This window comes from Podospora pseudocomata, chromosome 4 (assembly GCF_035222375.1).
Source record: "Podospora pseudocomata strain CBS 415.72m chromosome 4, whole genome shotgun sequence".
NCBI classification, from domain to species: Eukaryota; Fungi; Ascomycota; class Sordariomycetes; order Sordariales; family Podosporaceae; genus Podospora; species Podospora pseudocomata.
Window position 1 is genome coordinate 1,088,336 of NC_085888.1, and position 21,606 is coordinate 1,109,941.

Consider the following 21,606-nt stretch of genomic DNA (forward strand, 5'->3'; position numbering starts at 1 on the left):
GAAGATGTGAAAAAGCGCTGGGTTAGTGCCCGTCGAGAAAGAAACAAGAAGCTTGAAAGCTGAGCCGCAATAAAGGACGGCAATGACTTTTGTTTCATGCTGCATTTGGCGGATGGGCTTCTTGCAGTAACATGTCGCAAGAAATGTGTCTACCCATAACCGCATCACTTGGCAAACCCAAAACACAAGGTCTCCAACCAAAGCTGACAAGAAGTTGGAAAGGGTCATGGGAATGCCTTGCACACATTCTTGCCAAGGAAGGAAGTGATGTACCACAAAGCTCGAGCCCAGGCGTTGAAGATCAGAGAGCCACGCCACGCCCATATAACGATAGGGAGGCTGGGCATACCATGATACTATTTCGAGAGAGGGGGGTCAGCACCTAGCACTAAGTTGCCCTTGTGGAGATGTGGCGTATTAGAGCAAGAAGATGTCAGAAGCAGAAACTGGGGGATAGCCAGAGACTGACAAAAGATGAAGACAGATTGGACCTATACGAAATAGTCCAGACAGTCCATGAGACTTCGACACGCTCCCAAAAGGATCAGAAATCCACGGCTGAGAACTTGGGATTGATCTTGATTGGTGGACGACGACATGTCGTTGAAGGTGGGTTCCGCCAAGACACGTGGCTGGACGGCTGGGACATAATTATCAATTCCCTGTCTCACAATCCGATGCCCAACAGACACAACCGTCCGGAATTCGAAGCTGCGTAGTGATCCCTCTATCAGCAAAACAACGTTGAAAACGGTCCGGGATTGGAGAATTCACTGCTTTAACGACTGGGTTCTTGACGTGAGCGAAATCCTTGATTAGCTGCTCAGATGGGTGAGATGGCGAAGCCCGAGCTGGAGTCGACAGACATTCGGAATAAGTTGGAAGATCTTTCTGGTGTCGAGATCAAGCCTGGAGACAACCCTTACAACGCTCTGATCAACACTTGTCATGGTAATGCGGTACGTTCCTGAATACTGTGATTGCACTTTTGTTGTCTTGTAGCGGAGGGGAGCAGGCGGTTGCTGAAGACAAAGGGAGGAAACTGAGGGAGCGAGAAGAGACATGGTGTTAGAAGAAGGAAGGAGAGGAAGAATTAGGAGGATTCCGAAGAAATAAGATAGGAAGATGGGAAATAGGCGAGGCAGAGGGAAGAGGGATATTGAGAGGGAACAGAACAAGACTGTCGGCAACGAGGGGAAGTTGCCGGCGCATGCACTAGAGCGGGGCCAGAGGTCCGCCGAAGGTTACGGAGGGCGAGCGGGATGAAGCTTGGAAAGCATCGGCGGAAACCCGAAGGGGCCGAGGCCCTATCCGGACTTGAGCCCTAACAGACTATCGGGGGGGAAGTGTATAAGCACCAAGTGCCGGCAGACGACGGGTTATCGGTCGGGATGTTGCCGGCAGCTTGTGGGAAAAGCGCTGGACAGAATACGGAATAAGGCAAAGGTACCGGAAGGGATGCGAAGCAAAATCGGAATCAGTGCCACCAGAGTAACTTTTCTTATTGTTCAAGACTCGAGGCATCGAAATGTATACAAAAGAAACCTGCTAATGAGACATGGTCCCAGGCCGAGATTCAGTCATTATATGCAACCCATCGCATTGCCCGAAACTTGCAACAGAAAGAAAAGTTTCTATCTCACGAGTTCAAAGAACTCATCATCGATCCGTTTTTACTCCGTTTAGAGAACCCCAAGCTTGAGCCCGGATTCAAGGACCCTCGCAACTGTCTTGTTTTCTGGGCCAGGCCTCCAGATCACATCATCCGGTTGGTTGTTCATCTTCAGCAAGCACTCAAACAGGCAGCACCCAGTAAGCACATTTTCCCCCTTCCGCGAGCAGAGCTGACCGACCGAACCTTCCCAGACCTTTGGCTTATGCCGACTCACCGGATGCACATGACCACGCTCGAGATTGCCCATTCACGATCACCGGCAGAAATTGAAAGTATGGTGGCCCTCATGCGGCCGAAACTCGCCAGTCTGACAAACATACCCTTCACCAAGCGCGCTCGTCTGGTGAAGCCTTTTATATCCTATGACCTCTCGGCATTGGCTGTCTCGTTCTTGCCTGCGGCAGGCGAAGCGGTGCTCTCACCACCACCCGTGGCACCGCACTCAAAACACATCAACCATCCAGGTCTGCTGGGGAACGACACGGCGGAAAGTGACACCTATACCTACCACCATCTGCGTCGCGATGTCTTTGACGAAGCAAAGTCGACTGGCGTAGAGATCGGGTCACGTTATGTTGTTCCCAGTGCCCACATCACGCTGGGTCGATATCTCACACAGACGGACCACGAGACGCCGAAACAGCGACAGAAATGGGTCCAAGCTATTGATGATTTGAACAAGTGGCTGGAAGGTGAGGTCTGGGATGTGCAAGATGGAGAATATGTTGGCGAGTGGATCGTGGGCCAGGAGAGGGGGTTGGATGCTCGGAATGGGGCCCTTTGGTATGGTGGTGGCCGTACCATCATGGTTGGAGAAGGCTTCTAAGATGTGCTGCGTAGCATGATGTAGCATATATGAAGGTTGGTGTTTTGGCCGTCGTTTTCCGCCGTTGTTGGTTGCGGGTGGCCGGTCACGGAAACGGACACAAAGAGGTGTTGCGGGGCTACTTTGGGCTGCTGAGCACCGCTGACCACTCAAAAGTTGACGTTCGCATGTCAGGGCCCCGCTGTCCCCGGCTGTCGTGTCCATAGGTAGTGGAGCAAGGGTCTGGCACGCTTGTCTTTCTGGACTGGACGGTCCTGAGCGGCCCTCTCGATCCGCATTCCCTAGCGGGCGTAGCTAGGCTAGCAAGCATCCATCCTCTCCATACAGAGTATAGTCGTTAGCAATGCTGTAGTGTTCATTGTACAGAGTATAGACCAACACCACTCCAGACCAGCATAGCAGTCTTCTTCCACGCAAGCATATCCCCGTCTCCCCCAGCGCCGAGCTGTCTACCGATCGCGACAGGCGTTCTCCAAACAGCCCACCTTCGCCGATCCCCACGATCTTCGAACCCGTCCGCCGCGACCCGTCCGCCCGTCCGCCATCCTCTCCGGCCGCCCCAGTCGCCGTTTTGTACAATCTCCAGCAGGGCTTGGTGACCGTCGCGTCTGCGGCTTCAATTAAGCCCCTTGCGGTCGGCGTGTTCCTTGAAGATATCGTGAGCTCGATTGGCGTGCCAGCTTTGCTGTGATCGTGTGGTTTCTCCTTGCTATGGTGTTCTGGTGATGTTATGGTCGGTGTGCTTGAAACTGGAAACAACGATAGGAGTACTGATTCGTCGGAGCAGACAAAGCAAGCTCCACCTCTCGGGTCGGGTCCTAGAAACAAAAAGACACAATAGTGGCGGCAGAGAGAGCAAGCACGCGATACGGACAAGAGAAGAGGAAAGAGAAAAGAGAAAAGAGAAAGAGAAAGAGAAAGGGCATGCTCTGAGTGGGCGTATGCGAATGCGCTGAGGCCGTATACCCCCGGAGCGAAGACTGACCAGCCCGCTGCCGGCCGCCATGGACACCAGATCGTTTGGTAGCAGCGGCAGCAGTAACAACAGCAGCAGCAGCGTCAGCGGGAGTGGTGGCGCCCCTGCGCTCCCTGAGCGTCCAGCACAAAGCTCAGTGCTTGCTCCAGTGTCCGAGGTGCCGTCGTTGCGAGGCATGGAGAGGCTGTCCACCAGTAACCTTCGCAGCACCTTCCGTCCCAGCCTGGTCGTGCAGCACCGTGGTGACACAGCCGTCACACCTGAGCCGGCCGACGTCGCACTCGACAGCCGCGACAGAACTGGCCAGGCGTCCCGCGCTTTCGGTTCCGTGTCACCTCAGACCTCTCCCAGAACGATACCCGGTGTCCCGGCCAGCCTGCCTGTGAGGCGCCAGGGTGTGGTCTTTAACGATTCCTTTGCCGGGTCCTATGAGGCCAATTCGTCCAGTCCTCCGCTTCGACCGCCGCCCTCGTTTCGTCCCAGGACACACACGATGGACGGTGCTTTCCGCCAACAGCTTGCCCCTACCGTCGAGGCACGACACCGCGTCGGCTCCTTTTCCTCGTCTCTCCCCGTGGCTGATGAGCTCAGGCTGCCGCCTCTCCAGCCACCCCTTGACTCATACCGACTCCCAGATCTCCAGCAGACATCACTCAGCACGTCTGCTCAAAAGGACAAGAAGTCGGCAGGCACCCGCAGTCGTTTGACAAAACGGCCCTCGTCTCGGCCTAGCTCGCCCCTGCTTTCCCTCCCGCCATCAGTTGACTCGTTGCTGCTGCCCATACCCACAACTGATGCGAACAAGGTGCTGCTGCTGATGAAGAATCTCTGCGGCAGGATGCGAGGCGATATAGAGTACCAGCGAGAAAGCGGCGGGCCCTGGCACAGCGGTGTATGCTATATAGAAGAGGATAAAGGAAGCCTAATGTTTGACCCAGGGGACCGGGGCCCTTTTCACACCACACTGGTCCCTGACCTGCGTGGGTGCAGGGTGGTGCCAATGGAACAAATGGATGGAGAATACCAATGCCTGGAACTCATCGCTCCCCAGCTGACATCAACCCTTCTCTTGCGGCCGCTGGTGGCCGAAGAGCTCGATCTCTGGCTGGCGGCGCTTCTTTGCTGGCAACAACTGCGACCGCCCGCTTCAAAACAGACACCACCTCGCGCGACCACCACAGCAGCTCCAGCACGACCCGAAGTCAAGCGCCGTGTGTCTTCTTCGGGCCTGCGCGACACCCCCGTAATCAAAGTTGGCAAGGTCATGCTGTGGGACAAGGGCATCGCCACCTCCCCTCGCGCCATCGTCAAACGACCCTCGACCCGTGATCTCAAGTCAGCGCAAACTGCATGGAGAAAGGTGTCTTGTATTCTTCATGACAATGGTGAGCTCAAGCTCATGACGGAAAATGATGTAACGGTGCTCTCGGTCATTGAGCTGCCTCAGCTAGCCAGGTCAGCCATTCAGCAGCTGGACAGATCTGTGTTGGACGAGGACTACTGCCTGGCCATTTTCCCCATATACTCGTCAACCTCCACCCAGCTTTCGATTTTCAGACCAATATATGTGTCATTAGAGTCACGGGTGCTGTTTGAGGTCTGGTTTGTGCTTTTGCGCGCATTCACTGTTCCTGACGTCTACACTCTGGATCCCGCCAGTGGAGGACAGGTGTGCGAGGTGGCAGATCTCCAAGCTGAGCCTCCTGGTGAGACTTTTAGGCTGGAGAAGACAATATCTGTGAGGGTTACTGAGGCCAAACTACGCGGGCGCACCCTTATTGCAGACGGACAAGCTTCAGATCGCCATAACAAGAGCGCCGATCACGAAGGAATCACGGGCAATTATCTAGCCGAAGTCATCCTCGATGGAGAGGTCAGAGCTCGCACGACAACCAAGATGAACACCAAAAAGCCGTTCTGGCGGGAAGACTGCGAGTTTGTAGACCTCCCTGCATCGCTGCCTTATCTGTCGGTCCTGCTGAAACGGATTGATGGAAACATGGAGAGCTTCACGCATCAACTGCAAGCTACTTTGGGGTTGGCCAGGACAGGCAACCTGGCTGAAGTTCTCTGCGGTGCTGTTGATATACCACTGCATCAGCTCGACCGAGGAAAGGATCACGAGCAGTGGTTTCCGATCTGCGATGAGAGACACCAGTCTGTCGGCTCCATGCTGGTACGACTACATCACGAAGAGCTTGTGGTGCTCCTATCGAAACATTATCAGCCGCTTTCAGACCTCCTGCATCGCTTTAGCTCTGGACTAACGGCGCAAATTACCGAGGCCCTCCCCGGAAACCTGCGGCGCGTCGCCGAGACGTTTCTCAACATATTCCAGGTTTCAGGCACCTCGAACGAGTGGCTGATGAACATGGTTGAGGAAGAGATTGACGGCATTGGAAGCCAGGCCACGCTGAAAAAGCCCAGGTTCAGCAGTCGGCTGAAGTCCAATGATTCCCTAGAATCCACGAGCGATAGGGAGCAAATTGTTCGCGATATGGGCAAGTCGCTTCAGGGTGAGGCCAATTTGCTGTTCAGGGGCAACTCCCTCTTGACGCAAGCACTCGAGTTTCACATGCGCCGCCTTGGAAAGGAATATTTACACGAAACACTGGCCGAGAAGATATTTGAAATCAACGAGCTCAACCCCAACTGCGAGGTCGATCCCAGCAAGTTGCAGCAGGGCGAGGATGCGCAGCATCATTGGAATCACCTCATCCAGCTGACAAACGAGCTTTGGGACTGCATTGCTGCATCAGCGTCACGGCTACCACCCGAGCTCCGGCATATTCTCAAATACATTCGTGCTGTGGCCGAGGATCGATACGGAGATTTCCTCCGCACCGTAACCTACACCTCGGTGTCTGGCTTCCTCTTCCTTCGCTTCCTCTGCCCAGCTATTCTCAACCCGAAACTATTTGGCCTCCTGCGCGACCACCCTCAACCCCGTGCCCAGCGCACACTAACCCTCATAGCCAAGGGTCTCCAAGCCCTCGCAAACCTCTCCACCATCGGCAAGAAGGAAACCTGGATGGAACCCATGAACCGCTTCCTGACCGCACAGCGCCAGGCCTTCAAAGACTTTCTCGATGCCGTCTGCGCTATCCCCGCCGAACGCACCAAAATGACCCTCCAGGCCTCCTACTCAACCCCAGTCGCCATCATGGGCCGGCTATCACCACTCGCTCGCGAAGGCTTCCCCTCGCTACCCTACCTCCTTGATCCCGGCCGCAACTTCGCCGCCCTCGTCAAGCTCTGGATGGACGCCCACCCCATCACCGCCAGCGCTTCCAAGGTGTACACAGGGGACCTTTTGAAATTCCACACCATGTGTGTAGACCTCCACCGCCGAGCAACAGCCTGCTACTCCCAGATCGAAACCCTCCGCAGCGCCGTCGACGCAGTCAGCCAGCTTCCCGACAATGACCGCATCAGCCTCACCGATGCCCTTGATCGGATCAGCCTGGGCGACACACTGCACATCTCACCATACAGCAACAGCAGCCACACCGCCTTCTGGTTTGACGCCGAGGGCCGCCCGCCAGGCTCGGCGGGGAGTGATGTCGTGCTCGACCATACATCCTTGGCGCTTTCCCCGAGCAGTCACAGCAAATTTGACTCGAGGTTTGGTGGAGGGAACAGTGGGGGTGGCAACAACAGACAGGTCTCGAGAAGCAGTGAGATGTCTGGTGCCTATGGTGGCGGCAACCCTGGCGGTGGTGGTGCTGCTGGCACGGTGCGCAACCTGCCTCGGAAGCTCCTCAATGGCTTTATTCGTAAGACAAGGACGGTTTCACCTGATATGCCTGAGGGCGCGACGAGCTCCTCGTCTACCCCCAGCAGTGGCGCGCCGTGGGATCGGGAGCAGCAGGTGCAAGAAAGGGGAAGAGACAAGGAATATGAGCGGGAACATAAGCGGAGGGAGAAGGATAGGGACCGGGGTAGAGATAGGGATTAGTATATGTGTATGTATGCGTTTTGTGTATATGCGGCGTTGCGGGGCGAGGGAGGTGGGTTTGGTTAAAACCGCCAGAAATCAGTGATAGCCGTTGGAGACGCTGAATGAATTCATCATGGGGGGGAAGATGGCGGGTCGGAGTATAAAAGGGTCACATACAGTCTTGTCACTGGATGAAGGTGGCATTTGTGAAATATAGTTGCACGACACAACCTACTGCCATTGGGCGTTGCTATATTGGTTGTCACGAACGGTTGCTGCCAGAAGACAGCAACACAACATACTATGCAGGATAACACATCAACTCGCAATATTAGCTCTGGAATCGGATGAACGAAAAGAGAAAATCAATCCTAGTATTGATGAAAAGACCTAGTGTCCCTTCGCTTATCTTGGGTGTGCGTGAACATTACTGCGAACACCCCCTTCCACTAGTTTTCTTCCCATTGCGAGTTTTGACGCCATGAAACCCCATCCAGGAAGAGAGAAACAATGTGTGAAAAAGGTACCTGGCTACCCTGTGTGTGTCCGAAATCGCTTGCAAAGTCATGTCTCAATCATCTTTCCATGCCCCGTTCAGCTAAAGAACTTCTTGTACGCCGCCTTCTCCTTGGCGCGTCTCGCAGCAGCCGCCTTCTTGACCTCGGCCAGCTCCTTCGCGACAGCCGCGTTCTCCGGGTCAACCTTTTGAGCCTCTTCCAAACTCTCCAGAGCAGCATCCTCATCCTTGAGACGCAGCTGAGCACGTCCGCGGTGGTAGAGAGCCTTTGCCTTCTCCTTGCCTGAGATGCCAGCCACGGCAAGAGCACCGTTTGCAGAACGAACCGTATCATCCCACGCCTCCAGCTTGAAATTCATGAGCGCCGCGTTGGTGTTGAGCGAGATGCGCAAAGTGCTGAGCTTGGACTTGGTCTCATCAGAGTCGTTGTCCAGATCGAGGTCCTCGTTCAGGTAGCGCAAGCCCTTTTGGTATTTGTCCAGGGCCACGCTCAAGTCGCCACCCTTGAAAGCCTTGTTGCCAAACTCCTTGCAGTCGCTGGCGATTTTGAGGATTTGCGTGGCGGAAAGAGTTTCGTTGCCACTAACTTGGTCTTCGGGGAAATCTTCGTACTCATCACCATAGGCGTCGGCGGTCTTGGTGTCGGCGGTGATGGCTTCGGAGCCGGAGAGCTCGCCGCAGTCGGCGATGACGGCATCTTTCGTGGGCTTGTCGGCTTGAGTGGTGAGGTTTTCGAGTTGACGGACGACGGACTTGCCGCTGAGGACCTCTCCAAAAACGACATGCTTTCCATCGAGATGTGGTGTTGGCACAGTAGTAATGAAGAATTGGGAACCGTTTGTACCTATGGTCACGCCAACACTAGTCAATCAAACTGCGCAAGCTATATGACGAGGACACCTAGCCGGTGTTACCTACCGGGACCAGCATTAGCCATGGACAGCAGGAAAGGACGGTCGTGCTTCAGCTCAAAGTTCTCATCCTCAAACTTGGCACCATAGATGGACTCGCCGCCTGTGCCATTGCCGGCCGTGAAGTCACCACCTTGGATCATGAACTGCTTGATGATGCGGTGGAATAGCGACCCCTTGTAGTGCAAAGGTTTGCCGGCCTTGCCGATACCCTTCTCGCCCGTGCAGAGAGCGCGGAAGTTCTCGGCCGTCTTGGGCACAATGTCATCGTAAAGCTCGAATGTGATGCGGCCGGCGGGCTTTCCTCCGATGGTAACGTCGAAGAAGACGCGGCTGCGAGCCTTCTTTGTCTCCTCGGTGCTGCTCATGGTTGCTATAACGGGTGTCTTGGGTAGATGGAATGGGTTGTTTCTAGAAGGGGGAGAAAAATCAGAAGGAGAGTTCCCCTGGTGCGTTACAAGCGCGCGCGTTCGTAAGGGGTGCTAAGGGGGCACGTTGAGGAGAGGGCTAGCTTCGATGTTGTGGGTAGAATTGGGTGTTTAGAAATTAACAGTGCAGTGTGGATGGAAGACTAGAGTGATCACAGACGAATTGGGGATGTCAATGGTCCTTTTCAATCGCAACTCGGCCTGTTGGATGCACTGGCAGACATCAATACAGGCATGGAGGGGAGCTTCCTGAACCTTCGAAATGGTGGGGCTGTCAACAGTCAAGCACCGACAATGAGGGGTTGGGGTCGCGGTGGGGCCTCTGGGCTAAAGAAGCCGCAAGCAACCTGGAACCTTACCTGTTTTGGAAAGGTGCCATCTCGCCCACATGCCTGCCGGGACACTTCTCCAGACTTCAAACCATCACCGCATGCCTGGCAGGAACAACGCTGAGTATAGCATCACACGGTATGAGCTCACCAGTTGTCTTTGGCTAATCGCGTGATGATCTGAAGAGACACCCGCCGCTGTAGCAGTACGGACGGATTAGTCCTTATTTGGGCGGTTCCGTGGTTTTTGGCTTCTTCTGGTCTTGTTCCTTGGGAGGGCTTGCTGAGACCTCAAGAGTGACCTTGTTTGATGTAAGCAAAACACCCCAAGAAAAAAGAAAGAGGTGGCGCTTTCTGGGGCTTACCGGTCCGTCATTTACGAGGGCAACCTGCATCATGGCTTGGAAGACGCCATCCTTCACCTTGTCGGCAGCATAGCCTTCTTGAACTCGGCGGTAGAAATACTGGTAGAGGCTCTTGGCCTCGTCCCCTCCCATGGCACCGTGGAAGTCCGGTTTGCTGCCCTTCTTGGTAGAAGCTAGGAGCGTGAATTGTGATACTGTGATCAGGGCCATTTTTAGCATACGGATCATTGCAACACCGACAACTCACAAACAGAGTATTGCTCACCACATAGTACTTCGCCGTTGATATCTTGGACATTCTTCTTCCAACGGCCCCCTGTATCATCATCCCAAAGCCTCAACTTGAGGACCTTCGCTGCCAGGGCATCAGCTTCCTTCTCAGTGTCACCCGGCGCAACTGCAGCCAGGACCAAGATGCCTTTTCCTATCGATGAAACCAGCTCCTGGTCCACCGTGACCGAGGCTGAAAGCACTCGTTGAAGGATGGCTATTTATATATCGCTCAGATTCGGGTCTTGAAAGCATATCCCAAGGCATTCGGAGGACTGTGACATACCCTTCATGTTGCAGACTTCTTCGTGAAATGGTCAAGTTGTAGGGAGTTGGGCTTTGTCAGCCAGTGGCGGCCAGCTGAATGGCCATGTTGGCTTATAAAAGTGGATTCAGAAAAAGCATCCCTGTTTCTCCAAGCAAGACTGAGCCAAGTCCTGTCTAACAGAACAGATAGTTGGCCAGGTGCAATTGCCCCTTTTACACGGAGAAACAAGCCGAGAGAAGAATACAAATGGCGAGGAGGGTGCTGTCAATTGCTCCGTCATCAATCAAAGATAGTAGCCAAGTGAATTGCTCCATGTATAACCCAATTGATAAGGCCCGAGAGCGAGGCTCTTTATCGGGGGCGATAGTGGATACTAGTGCGAGTCCCAATCCCAGGTCTCACACAGGGCAGCAGCGGGCGGGCGAGGTGAGGGTGTCTGAGCTGGGCTTGCCATTCTTTGATTTGGCCGACAGCCTGCCATCTCTTGCTGCATCAGCAAACAGCCTGGTTTGTTTCAGCGACTTCGCATTCCCTTCCCTTTCCCCCCCCTCAGTACCAACCACGACCTGTTCCCCTTCTCGCATGTCGCCCTTTTTTACGCCGACAGAGCTGCAATCATCCCCACGGTAAATAACCTACCTACCCGGCCGTGTGACGTTGTTGGACGGGTCGAAGCTAATTAACTTGCAACTTTGGCAGTCATATTCCGACTACTCCAACCCTGGAGAGAAAGGCTGATTACCTGCCCCCGAGTTATTTGGTCGCGCGACGGCCAGCCACCAAACGAACCCCTCACCCTAAACCTTACGTTTCCTACAGCGCAGCACCACTACCAGCGAGATGGCGGCACGAAAGCTGCAGCAGGAAGTCGACAAGTGCTTCAAGAAGGTGGCTGAAGGTGTCGCCGACTTCGAGGCCATTTACGAGAAGATTGAGCAGTCCACCAATCAGGCGCAAAAGGAGAAGCTAGAAGATCAGCTGAAGCGAGAAATCAAGAAGTTGCAGAGGCTGCGCGATCAGATCAAGACATGGGCTGCTAGCAATGATATCAAGGATAAGGGGCCGCTGCTGGAGCAGCGGAGGCTGATAGAGACGGTTGGTTGCCTACCTAGTTTGATGATAGAGGATGTGCTGTGTGCTTACTGGTGTGTTCCGTCTGTCTAGCAAATGGAGAAGTTCAAGGCTGTCGAAAAGGCGATGAAGACGAAGGCGTACTCTAAAGAGGGGTTATCAGCCGCCACCAAGCTGGACCCCAAGGAGCAAGCGAAGCTGGAGGCAAGCGAATTCCTGAGCAACATGGTTGACGAACTCGAGCAGCAAATCGAAACCCTCGAGGCCGAAGGCGAATCGATACAAGCCACCATGAAGAAGGGCAAGGGCCAGGCAACCAAGCTGGAGCGCATCGCCGAGATAGAGCGCATCATCGAACGGCATAAATGGCACCAAGGGAAGCTGGAGCTGATTCGCCGCTCACTCGAAAATGGGGGCGTCGAGACCGAGCAAGTCACGGACCTAGAGGAGAGCATCAAGTACTACGTGTCCGACGGCATGAACGACGATTTCCCCGAGGACGAGGGCATGTACGACGATCTAAACCTGGAAGAAGAGGAGGATGCCTTTGGTATGAACCTGGAGAACGACAAGGGCTCATCACAGGACACCCAGTCGGTTCAAGAGGAGCCAGCCCCTGAGCCCGAGACGACAAGACCGGTAGCTGCTGCTCCGGTTGGGAAGCAACGCACGGTGGCCGATGCTGTGACAGGGTCTGCTACACGACGTCCCTCGGCCCAAAAATCACCCCTCCCAACGCTCGCAACCGTCCACAACTCGCAAACAACCAACAGCAATGGGGTCCAGGCCAATGTTGCCATGAAGCCGGCAGCGCTACCAACCCGGCCCGCCGAGGGTTTGAAGTATGCCAGCGCAGCAGCAGCCGCTGCCGCAAGCGATAAGAACAACGTGGGCATTGCGCCTTTACCCCCCCCGCCAGGTGCTCCTCCAGCATCCGCCGCCTCTCCGTTAGCACCAAGTCAGCCGAGGACAAGTACTACCAACTCTCCCAGCACAGCACCCATACAACCGGTGGTGCAGGACAGGGCACCCCTACAAAATGCCCAGCCGCCAGCCAAGGAAGCGCCCAAATCTGCAGCATCAAAGGGCAAGGCTCCTGTACAACCGCCAACCGTCGCACCAGCAGCTCCAGATCACGGAGATGCCACCCCCGCGCGAGGTTTGTTTAGGCAGTCAAAAACTGGACTTGACGGGCAAGGAGCTAACAGATGTTTCACAGCAGGTTCGGCGTCAACACAAGGGGCTCCAGTATCAGCACCAGTACCGGCTGCGAACGGCGTTTCTAATGACATCAAGCCAATCGAGGAGGAAGAGGAAGAGGAAGAGGAAGAGTCGATATATCATCTCCCTGCGGCCCTCCAAGACCTGGTGGAATCATACGAAGTGACCAAGAAGCGGACGGCGTCAATAAACTCACCATTGACCCAGAGGATGCATATCACATCGGAAGCGGCTAAGCCTGAAGCTGCGGATGCCGAACCACCCCGCGCGTATGTGCCGGAGACGAAGTACCTCGCGCACACACACTTCCCACAAGAGCCGCTAGATATCCTGGATGACCCACGACTGTACGAACGAATCGAGCCAGACACACTCTTTTACGTTTTCTACTACAAGCAGGGGACATACCAGCAATATCTTGCCGCGAGGGCTTTGAAGGACCAGAGTTGGAGGTTCCATAAACAATACCAGACATGGTTCCAGAGACACGAAGAGCCAAAGTCGATTACCGAAGAGTTTGAACAGGGGACGTACCGCTTCTTCGATTATGAGAGCACATGGTTGGTCTCCCGTCCGCAAAGATACCATGGACGAATCGCTGCTGACAGAGCCCCAGGATGAACCGTAGGAAGGCAGATTTTAAGTTTGCCTACAAGTTTCTCGAGGATGAGGTTTGAACTTGTTGTGTGCCGGCAAGATGGTCGTGTGCGGTCTAGCGATGTAACCTTAACGTTGGGGCTTTCTTTAGTGAGACATTGGGCTCACGGACACTGCAGAGTGTCGATAGCGTTTGGAGGAAACAACATAATTGCAATGTATCGACTCGGTGCACTGAAGCATCACTGTATTGTTGTAGGCATATCTCGTGACCTGGGCAGATATGCATAAGACCGTTGGTGGGTATCGGCATACACGCAGAAAAAAGTACGGCCCACAGCAAAAAGTGAACCATGGATGCCCATCATGAGGAAGGGGGGTGGGCATCCTTAATGGCAGTCCTCGAGCTGACAACGAGATCACAAAGAATCAGTTATATACCCTTCCATCCAAGTGCCACGGGTTCGTACCTCAGTGGCCTGCCCGTTTATCTGTACCGCTCCCCAGCCATCAGCTGAACAATCGCGCGACGAATCCGGGAACAACGGGCCAGATGATGACGGTGAGCCTGGTGGCAAACAGGCTGGAAGAAGGCCAAAAAGGGCCCTGCTACTACCCGTCTCACCATCAGGAAGTGGAAGTCGCTAACCCCCAACTACACAGCCTCTCTAATCTGCCTTGTGAGTTGATATCATTGCTGGCCCTCACCTTGCTGGCACAAGGCGTAGAAAATGCGCAAGGCAGCCATTTCCCCACAGCAGCCCATGGCAGCACGACGGGCTGCCATTGGACCTCTACTTACACCCAGATATGCAAGGGGACATGCATATCAGCCATTCAGATATTACCCAGAGGCCTGCAGAAGGCAACCTCCAGGAGGCTCCGGGGCGCGTACCACATTCAAACTTGCATGAGCCGCAACCTCTCAACCATCTGCACGATAATGATAACGTAGGCGTCCTAGTCACGTTCACACCCACCATCCGCAGAGACAGCAAACGTGGGGCTGCAACAAGGTGTGCGGTGTGGCACCAATGACTGAATCTCGAATCAGAAGCCATGCTGCTAACACGAACGGTGCAGATAAATGCAATATCTTGTCACCGAATTCCTTGAGGACTCTCCCATCGCACCACTCTCTGTCAAGTGGCTTTCCAGTCCATCGAGACTGCAGAAGCAACAGTCCCCAACTATGCGGACTGCTCAGCCGCACTCGAATTTCCAGATTCAATGAGCTCTTGGCTCATCACCAACTGTACATGACACTGCACATATATCCTGCGAGGCTGTAGGTACCTTTAGATCTCGCCTGCTTACCGACCGGCCAGAGCGTTTGGACCTATCACGGGCTGCCAGGTCTGGCAATTTTTTGCGATTAGTCACTGAACGAATCCTCAGACTTGCCTGCATAACAGCACTGCACCGCCGGGCAAAAGATACAATGGCCGATGTCATTTGGCTGATTTCCATCTTGACGCTCCACTCTCTTCGCAGAGACAGCCGCTGAAGACGTATGTCCGGTTTTACAAACAATCCAGGCGCTCCATCTCCAAGACCTCCCTTACGGAGGAGCTTGTTATCATCCATTCGGCTATCTCCCATCCGCCTCTCTCACATCGCAAAGCCGTCACCCCCCCTTCCGCCGTTACTGGATCAAATCGAACAAAGCCTTCGATCGCCTTACTTGCTTCGACCAGGTCTCACATGTGGGGAGAGCTCACTGTTTGTGGATGCCTTCTGGTAAGCCCTGCCAAGGCAATATGCCCTCGTCCAGGAAAGGCATGCAAGTGTCAAGCCAAAGGTGGTTCTTTTGTTGCCGGCTCGGAGCCATCCGCTATTGCATTAACAAACACGCATGTTGGATGGGTGCTGCGAGCTTTGGTTCCTCGCCGACTTCCTGGAAGAGTTAGCTCTCCATCATCATTGGAAGATCATGTTGGGTACTTCCAAACGCTCACCGAAGGTCGATCTGACCCTGTGAGCTTGTTGCGGGACATCTAAGCCTTTAAGCGATACTCAACACAGAAAAGTGTTACGCTATCGTCTTGTTCCCACATTCCTTCAACTGTTAGTCTCGCTGTTCTCCCGCATGGCTGGGCAATTTCCCTTTCTTTTTCAAGATTGCCCCGTCATCGGCGTGGCTGCAATCAATAAACGTCCCCTCGAAGCTTGAAACTGGGCTATGGTGACACTGAGGGGACAATGAGGCTCGCGAACAGCCCCCGCCCAGTATCTTGGGGAGGCAGGGGTTGGGTAGAGACGCAGGAAACGGGCTGCGGGCAACTTTCTTCTACGTTTTTGATGGTGTGTGTCTCTCAGCCTGCTTGCACCATAGCTCTGCCGCGGTATCAGAGATGTCCGCGATAGGAAACCACGCTTGACATTACCTCCTGCTGCATACATTCCCGCCTTACCGCGGTGTAGAAGGTGCCCATTGTCGCTTCTCTGGGTGAATGGTCCGTGATCAATGTATTCGCGGCTCAAGATATATGGTCGGCACATTTCCAGATAGCCACCCACAAGTCTCATCCCCAACTGACTACAGCACGACTACTTTCCCATTCATATACCCTTCCTTACGAAAGAGAGTGGCAAAGGTGGTTCGAGTCTTCGAGTCCGTCAATATCTATCACTCAGCTATTGGTGGGTTTTCCCTTTTCCTGAATTCTTCTTGACCACAGGCAGCAGATCGTGCTAATAAACACCAACAGGTTTCTTCAGGGGTGGTTACCGGTGAACAGGACGGTTCAATCACTATACCACATGGACTACCCTTCTTCCTATCTTCAAAGCCCAGTCTTTGATGGCCCGGCCTACCAAGATGGCCCTTGGCCTGTCCCAACAAGTGCGAGCATGCAGAGGAGCAGCTCGCAGTCGACAGCCAACACAAACCTCACTTACGCCTCCAGCCAGTACTCGACCGAGTTATCGTCACTCGGTTCGCCAATAGTCGAGCACAAGGTGTACAGCGAGGGCTGGTCCTCATATCCTCCTCAGCCACAAGACTCGGGTCCACTTGTCGCCAATGCTGGTGGTCATTTGCACGAAGATAATGTCCCAGCACCATCAGACATGCAAATGCTCGCCCCGCCCTACCTGCCATCAGAACCCTACCCTGTTGCCAACTATTACGACTACGACACCACTGATCCCTACGACCTTGCGTATGCCGGCGTCCCGTTTGACCCAGACAACTATGGTCAACAACAGCTGCCCGCTCAGTCCGTCCAAGATGTCGACACATCATATTCAGTCTCGTAGGTTACTATACCTACCACACACCACCAGACCAGACACCCTCTTGCTAACTTTGTTCTCTGCAGCACCGTCTCGGAAAAGCAAACCTACCCTTGCCTCTCACCTGGCTGCAGCCAGAAAGCCTTCTCCCGCTCGGCCGACCTTGACCGGCACTACAAACAGGTTCACATAGACGAGGATCAAAGGATCAAGTATCACTGCGACTACAAGAAGTGTCCCCGACACGAGGCGCCTTTTGGCAGGCAGGACCACTTCCGAGACCACCTCCGGGATTTCCACAAGGAGGATCTCCTGCGGAGGAGCAAAAAGGAGGGTAGGGAATGGTGGGAATCTAGGGCGCCTCGCGCGGTGTTCAACGGGTGGTGGAGATGCAACAAGTGCCTGGTGGTGAGAGTGGACGTTGAGACGGAGGGGTATACCTGTCCTGCGTGTGGGAGCTCGTGCGAGAGCGACAGGATGAGGGTGAGGGAGGCTGCTGCCGGGAGAGGGTAGTGTGGTGGGTGATGATTAGGAGGAGAGGGCTCGGTCCTGTTGATGGCCGATAGTCTCTGATGTTTTCCCTCCCTCTTATACGACTGGGCCGCATTATTGTCTGGGCCGGGGAGGTTGGTTGCTTTTTATGGTGTCTTGTTTCTTTTGCATTATTTGCGGGTGGCTTCTGCGACACATTCTTTTCGTGACGACCGGAGCACGGAGTTGGGGAGCTTTTTGTTTTGTTCTGTTCTGTTTTTCTGTTCATTCTTTTTCCTATATCGATGACGGCCATGATGATGATCAGCGGCAAGAGGCCAGCCGTTCGTTACCTTCCTTTTCGGGATGTGGGGTCTTTTTTTTTTTTTTTTTTTTTTTTTTTGGCGTTTTCAAGGGCGTCCTTGTTTTTACACGGATCATCGTCAGAGATGGCCGCCACTGGTCTCTTTCAGGCTGAATTGTCAAGGTGGACAATGAGGATCCTGAGGGTTTGGAGACAAGGAGGCGATGAGCGGCTTCCAGCTCGAGTGAGGAGGCTCACAGGGAGAGAGCCTTTTCTACACGTTTTCAACCACGAGGAGAGACGCACATGTTGCTGTCCCCTATTGGTGGCCTCACGGCCGTTTCAGCCCATCTGCAAAGCAGTTGTTTTTGCAGATGGGCTGTGTACATTGTATTTTGTACCAACGTTTGTACGTTATGGGTAACCATACATGGGGAGTTTAAAGAGGATAGATCGAGATCTGGCATTGGGATTGGATGAAATGGCATGACATGTGTGGTGGTCGATTTTGGGGTTGAGGAAGATAAGTACTTCCCCGTTGTTTGTATAGGCACATATTTGTCGTCTTTCTTTTCGAGACATGTCGTCGAAAGTGGATCATGCCGCTGGCTCTTATACTGGGCCTGAGCAAGGGGTGCTCTCTTTACCTACCTAGGTAGCCATTGGGCTTCTGGCCTTTGTTTGGTAGAGAACACAGAAGAGACTTCCTTTGCAATAATGCATTCGAGTTGGAAATAAGGCTCCGCGCGGCATCTGGAGAACTCGATATCCTTTTTAAAACAGAGCGAGTCGTTGCATTGGTGGTGGAGTGTTGCGCATGGGGTGTCTCAAAACGGACCGAGAATATGGAAAGAATGACGATTCATTGATCCAAGGCGTTATCGATATGTAAGATTTGTGGATCCGCATGGTTGAACATCCCGAATTCGGTGCAGAAAAAGATTTCTGTCCAGAATTGGAGATGAATGAAGGCTCACCATCATTCCTGGCGCCGGCAGCAGTCAGTTACTGAAAGCATATATAAGATCTGCCTGTCATCCCCCAGCACAGCGCACTTTCTCACTTGGCTGTTCAGTGGTGCTTTTTGTCGCTCCATCTCCTATATCCGGCGATATCCGTGACTTATCGCCGTTTTCCTGTGCGTGCTTTTTGGCCAGGCGCTGACCCCACAATTCACATTGCTGGACAAGGGTTCATCGGCGTGTGGGGGGATCGGTCCCCTGTACCGGCGTCTCTCAACCCCGCTTGCCCCGCTCTCTTAGAGTAACATGCGGGAAGAGTTTTATCCTTTTGGTCAACAAACTCGCGAGCTTGAAGCGCAACCGGTCTCCCGTGTGTCCCGTCCATCCGCCCAAAGTCCACGGCCGACATTCTGCATTGCTGGCTGCTGCTGCTGCTGCTGAAGATATCTTGCCTGCCTTACTGTATGTTCAGGCCTGCCAGACACGGGATGATCAACGGGCGTGCCACTGCCAAATTAAAAAAACATCAGGCTCTAGGCAGGGTCCCTGCAGCTGGCAGAGCACAAAGGTGTTATCGCTCCCATCCATCCCAGAATGTACATATATCGTCGATCCGGCAGCTACTGTTCGGTGACAGGGCCGTTTTTCGCTTCCCTCACCGTTCTCGCCGCCGTCATCGCTCTCGCGGGCCCTCCCATCCACCACCTTTTAAACCGCAGTGCCTCTCGTGCCTATCGCTCAGTGCCGCTCCATCTGTCCAGGACCGACCTTGTGCTACCTTGCCCTACATATCCATCCCGCTGAATACCGGGCGCTCCCAGTCTCGCCGATCTCCTCTTGTTCCCCTCTGCCGGGCGTCATTGCCGCGGCCCACTCGCGACAGCTCGAAACACCCAATCAAGCCCTCAGCGGCGGCTTCATCCTCGGCTTTCGTCGCCATTCTGATTTGAAGTGCAGCTCCGACAATCCGACAAGCTGCCACCGCGGGTCGGTCCGGGCGCGAACAAACCCCCCCTTCCTGACTAAACCTACCTCTTTGATACATCGCCCATTTTGCCCCTCTCGACCCCCCTCCCTTCCCCTCCCCTTCTTCTCGCCATGTCTTCCATCGTCTCCTCGGCCCTCCGTGCCTCTTTAACTCGTCCCTCCTGCTCGCGTACTGTCTTCACCCCGGTCTCCAACACCGTCCGCATCACTTCGAGAGCCACTCCCGTAACCCTCATCCAGCACTACAGACGCACAATGGCTTCCGCCGCTAAGATCAAGGTCAAGAACCCCGTCGTCGAGCTCGACGGCGACGAGATGACCCGTGTCATCTGGCAGGACATCAAGGACAAGTTCATCACCCCCTACCTCGACATCGACCTCAAGTACTACGATCTCGGCCTCGAGTACCGCGACCAGACCAACGACCAGGTCACCATCGATGCCGCCGAGGCCATCAAGAAGTACTCGGTTGGTGTCAAGTGTGCCACCATCACCCCCGATGAAGCCCGCGTGGAGGAGTTCAAGCTGAAGCAGAGTATGTGTTTTTCTTTTTCAAGAGCCCCCTTGAGATGATGTGCCTTATATATCTGTCCCTGGGGGGGCCGGTGGGAAACTCTATATCACAATAGAGTTTGCCTCGGCCCGCGGGAACCATGCCAAACAACATGCCTCCAGAAAACAAGATTTCGGTTCGGCTGACGGTAACCTTTTTTTTTTTTTGCTTCTGATAGTGTGGCTCTCACCCAACGGTACCATCCGCAACGCCCTCGGCGGTACCGTCTTCCGTGAGCCCATTGTCATTCCCCGTGTCCCCCGTCTGGTTCCTGGATGGAAGAAACCCATCATCATTGGCCGCCACGCCTTTGGCGACCAGTACCGGGCCAAGGACTTCGTCGCCCCCGGCCCCGGCAAGCTCAGCATGGTCTACACCCCCGAGGGTGGTGAGCCCCAGGAGATCGAGGTTTACAAGTTCCAGGGTGGCGGTGGTGTCGCCCAGACCCAGTACAACACTGACGAGTCCATCACCGGTTTCGCCCACGCCTCTTTCAAGCTCGCCATTGACAAGGGCCTCCCCCTATACATGAGCACCAAGAACACCATTCTCAAGAAGTACGATGGTCGCTTCAAGGACATCTTCCAGGAGCTCTACGACACCCAGTACAAGGAGGCTTTCGAGGCCAAAGGTATCTGGTATGAGCACCGTCTCATCGACGACATGGTTGCTCAGATGATCAAGAGCAGCGGTGGTTACATCATGGCTCTCAAGAGTGAGTTTTGGCAGCCATTGGGACCCTGAAAAGGCCGCCGACCGAACAAAGAAAACTGACATGATTTTTTAGACTACGATGGCGACGTCCAGTCCGACATTGTCGCTCAGGGCTTCGGCTCCCTCGGTCTCATGACCTCCGTTCTCATCACCCCCGATGGCAAGACCTTCGAGTCTGAGGCTGCCCACGGCACCGTCACCCGCCACTACCGTGAGCACCAAAAGGGCCGTGAGACCTCCACCAACCCCATCGCCTCCATCTTTGCCTGGACCCGCGGTCTCATCCAGCGTGGCAAGCTCGACGACACCCCCGAGGTCGTTGCCTTTGCCGAGGCTCTCGAGAAGGCCTGCATTGACACCGTCGACGTTGATGGCATCATGACCAAGGATCTTGCCCTTGCCTGCGGCAAGACTGGCCGTGAGGACTACGTCACCACCTCCGAGTACATGGTCGCCGTTGAGAGAAGACTCAAGCAGAGCCTGAAGGAGAAGCTCTAAGCAATCACGATAATCAAACAAACAGAAAAAGCCCGATGGTCAAAAAGTGGCGCAAACGTTACGAGGAAGGCTGTCCCAAGCCCGCCGCGGAGGAAGACGAGAGCAGGGTTGCATCCACGTTGTCACCAGTAAGCCGTAACTGGGCTGGCTGAACAACAACCATAGAGGATAGAAAACATGAGATTTTCGCCTCGATAAACTGGGGAAAAAAAAGAGGAGGGTCATCATGACATGTCTTTTGGGTTTGATGCTACAGCACAAACAGGCACATGTTGTTTTCCTTGTTTGGGAGTTGGTAACCAGATTTATCACCAAATCGGGACGCCAACTTCAGATGTATATTGCCGAGTTGGGATCTACAGTACACTACAGGCTCCCTGTATATAAATGAGCACTTGAAGACAATAATCTGCACATATGTGATGTATTGTCTGTACTCTGACCCTGATCCACGCATTGAAATTGAACACAGAGAAAGACACCCAT

The 21,606-nt window shown here is 54.2% G+C and overlaps 8 protein-coding genes across 8 annotated transcripts; 6 read left to right on the forward strand and 2 right to left on the reverse strand.

The window, feature by feature from the left end:
- Positions 1-654: 654 nt before the first annotated feature.
- On the forward strand, positions 655-2,501 carry QC762_402970 (uncharacterized protein; the record flags this gene model as incomplete). The annotated part of the gene is made up of 3 exons (XM_062889741.1): positions 655-959; positions 1,569-1,812; positions 1,867-2,501. The coding sequence occupies exons 1-3, from the start codon at positions 828-830 to the stop codon at positions 2,499-2,501; spliced, it is 1,011 nt and encodes a 336-aa protein (XP_062743309.1). The 5' UTR covers positions 655-827.
- A 1,004-nt stretch (positions 2,502-3,505) lies between these two features.
- Positions 3,506-7,435, forward strand: BUD2 (GTPase activating factor; the record flags this gene model as incomplete). Its single annotated transcript, XM_062889742.1, has 1 exon — positions 3,506-7,435. The coding sequence occupies one exon, from the start codon at positions 3,506-3,508 to the stop codon at positions 7,433-7,435; it is 3,930 nt and encodes a 1,309-aa protein (XP_062743310.1).
- Positions 7,436-7,722: 287 nt separating this feature from the next.
- Positions 7,723-9,213, reverse strand: CYP41 (cytochrome P450 monooxygenase 41; the record flags this gene model as incomplete). Its single annotated transcript, XM_062889743.1, has 2 exons — positions 7,723-8,778; positions 8,853-9,213. The coding sequence occupies 2 exons, from the start codon at positions 9,211-9,213 to the stop codon at positions 8,012-8,014; spliced, it is 1,128 nt and encodes a 375-aa protein (XP_062743311.1). The 3' UTR covers positions 7,723-8,011.
- Positions 9,214-9,826: 613 nt separating this feature from the next.
- Positions 9,827-10,816, reverse strand: DTD1 (D-tyrosyl-tRNA(Tyr) deacylase; the record flags this gene model as incomplete). Its single annotated transcript, XM_062889744.1, has 4 exons — positions 10,524-10,816; positions 10,233-10,454; positions 9,968-10,161; positions 9,827-9,904 (listed from the first exon to the last, which is right to left on the reverse strand). Exons 1-4 carry the CDS (start codon positions 10,528-10,530, stop codon positions 9,827-9,829), a joined length of 501 nt encoding a protein of 166 aa, XP_062743312.1. The 5' UTR covers positions 10,531-10,816.
- NOT5 (General negative regulator of transcription subunit 5) lies at positions 10,758-13,667 on the forward strand. Its single transcript, XM_062889745.1, has 5 exons — positions 10,758-11,131; positions 11,196-11,600; positions 11,670-12,735; positions 12,796-13,357; positions 13,414-13,667. Exons 2-5 carry the CDS (start codon positions 11,346-11,348, stop codon positions 13,472-13,474), a joined length of 1,944 nt encoding a protein of 647 aa, XP_062743313.1. The 5' UTR covers positions 10,758-11,131; positions 11,196-11,345; the 3' UTR covers positions 13,475-13,667.
- A 660-nt stretch (positions 13,668-14,327) lies between these two features.
- Positions 14,328-14,901, forward strand: QC762_403025 (uncharacterized protein; the record flags this gene model as incomplete). Its single annotated transcript, XM_062889746.1, has 2 exons — positions 14,328-14,682; positions 14,793-14,901. Exons 1-2 carry the CDS (start codon positions 14,429-14,431, stop codon positions 14,899-14,901), a joined length of 363 nt encoding a protein of 120 aa, XP_062743314.1. The 5' UTR covers positions 14,328-14,428.
- Positions 14,902-16,157: 1,256 nt separating this feature from the next.
- Positions 16,158-18,157, forward strand: QC762_403030 (uncharacterized protein; the record flags this gene model as incomplete). Its single annotated transcript, XM_062889747.1, has 2 exons — positions 16,158-16,651; positions 16,718-18,157. The coding sequence occupies 2 exons, from the start codon at positions 16,158-16,160 to the stop codon at positions 17,142-17,144; spliced, it is 921 nt and encodes a 306-aa protein (XP_062743315.1). The 3' UTR covers positions 17,145-18,157.
- Positions 18,158-18,453: 296 nt separating this feature from the next.
- Positions 18,454-21,594, forward strand: IDP2 (NADP-dependent isocitrate dehydrogenase). Its single transcript, XM_062889748.1, has 3 exons — positions 18,454-19,890; positions 20,087-20,623; positions 20,696-21,594. The coding sequence occupies exons 1-3, from the start codon at positions 19,467-19,469 to the stop codon at positions 21,118-21,120; spliced, it is 1,386 nt and encodes a 461-aa protein (XP_062743316.1). The 5' UTR covers positions 18,454-19,466; the 3' UTR covers positions 21,121-21,594.
- Positions 21,595-21,606: the final 12 nt, after the last annotated feature.

Bases quoted from the DNA above. Each gene is read 5' to 3' on its own strand.
- IDP2 (XM_062889748.1), top strand. From the start codon at position 19,467: ATGTCTTCCATCGTCTCCTCGGCCCTCCGTGCCTCTTTAACTCGTCCC. The intron at 19,891-20,086 runs GTATGTGTTTTT...TGCTTCTGATAG, and splicing joins GGAGTTCAAGCTGAAGCAGA to TGTGGCTCTCACCCAACGGT. The intron at 20,624-20,695 runs GTGAGTTTTGGC...ATGATTTTTTAG, and splicing joins TTACATCATGGCTCTCAAGA to ACTACGATGGCGACGTCCAG.
- NOT5 (XM_062889745.1), top strand. From the start codon at position 11,346: ATGGCGGCACGAAAGCTGCAGCAGGAAGTCGACAAGTGCTTCAAGAAG. The intron at 11,601-11,669 runs GTTGGTTGCCTA...CCGTCTGTCTAG, and splicing joins AGCGGAGGCTGATAGAGACG to CAAATGGAGAAGTTCAAGGC. The intron at 12,736-12,795 runs GTTTGTTTAGGC...GATGTTTCACAG, and splicing joins AGATGCCACCCCCGCGCGAG to CAGGTTCGGCGTCAACACAA.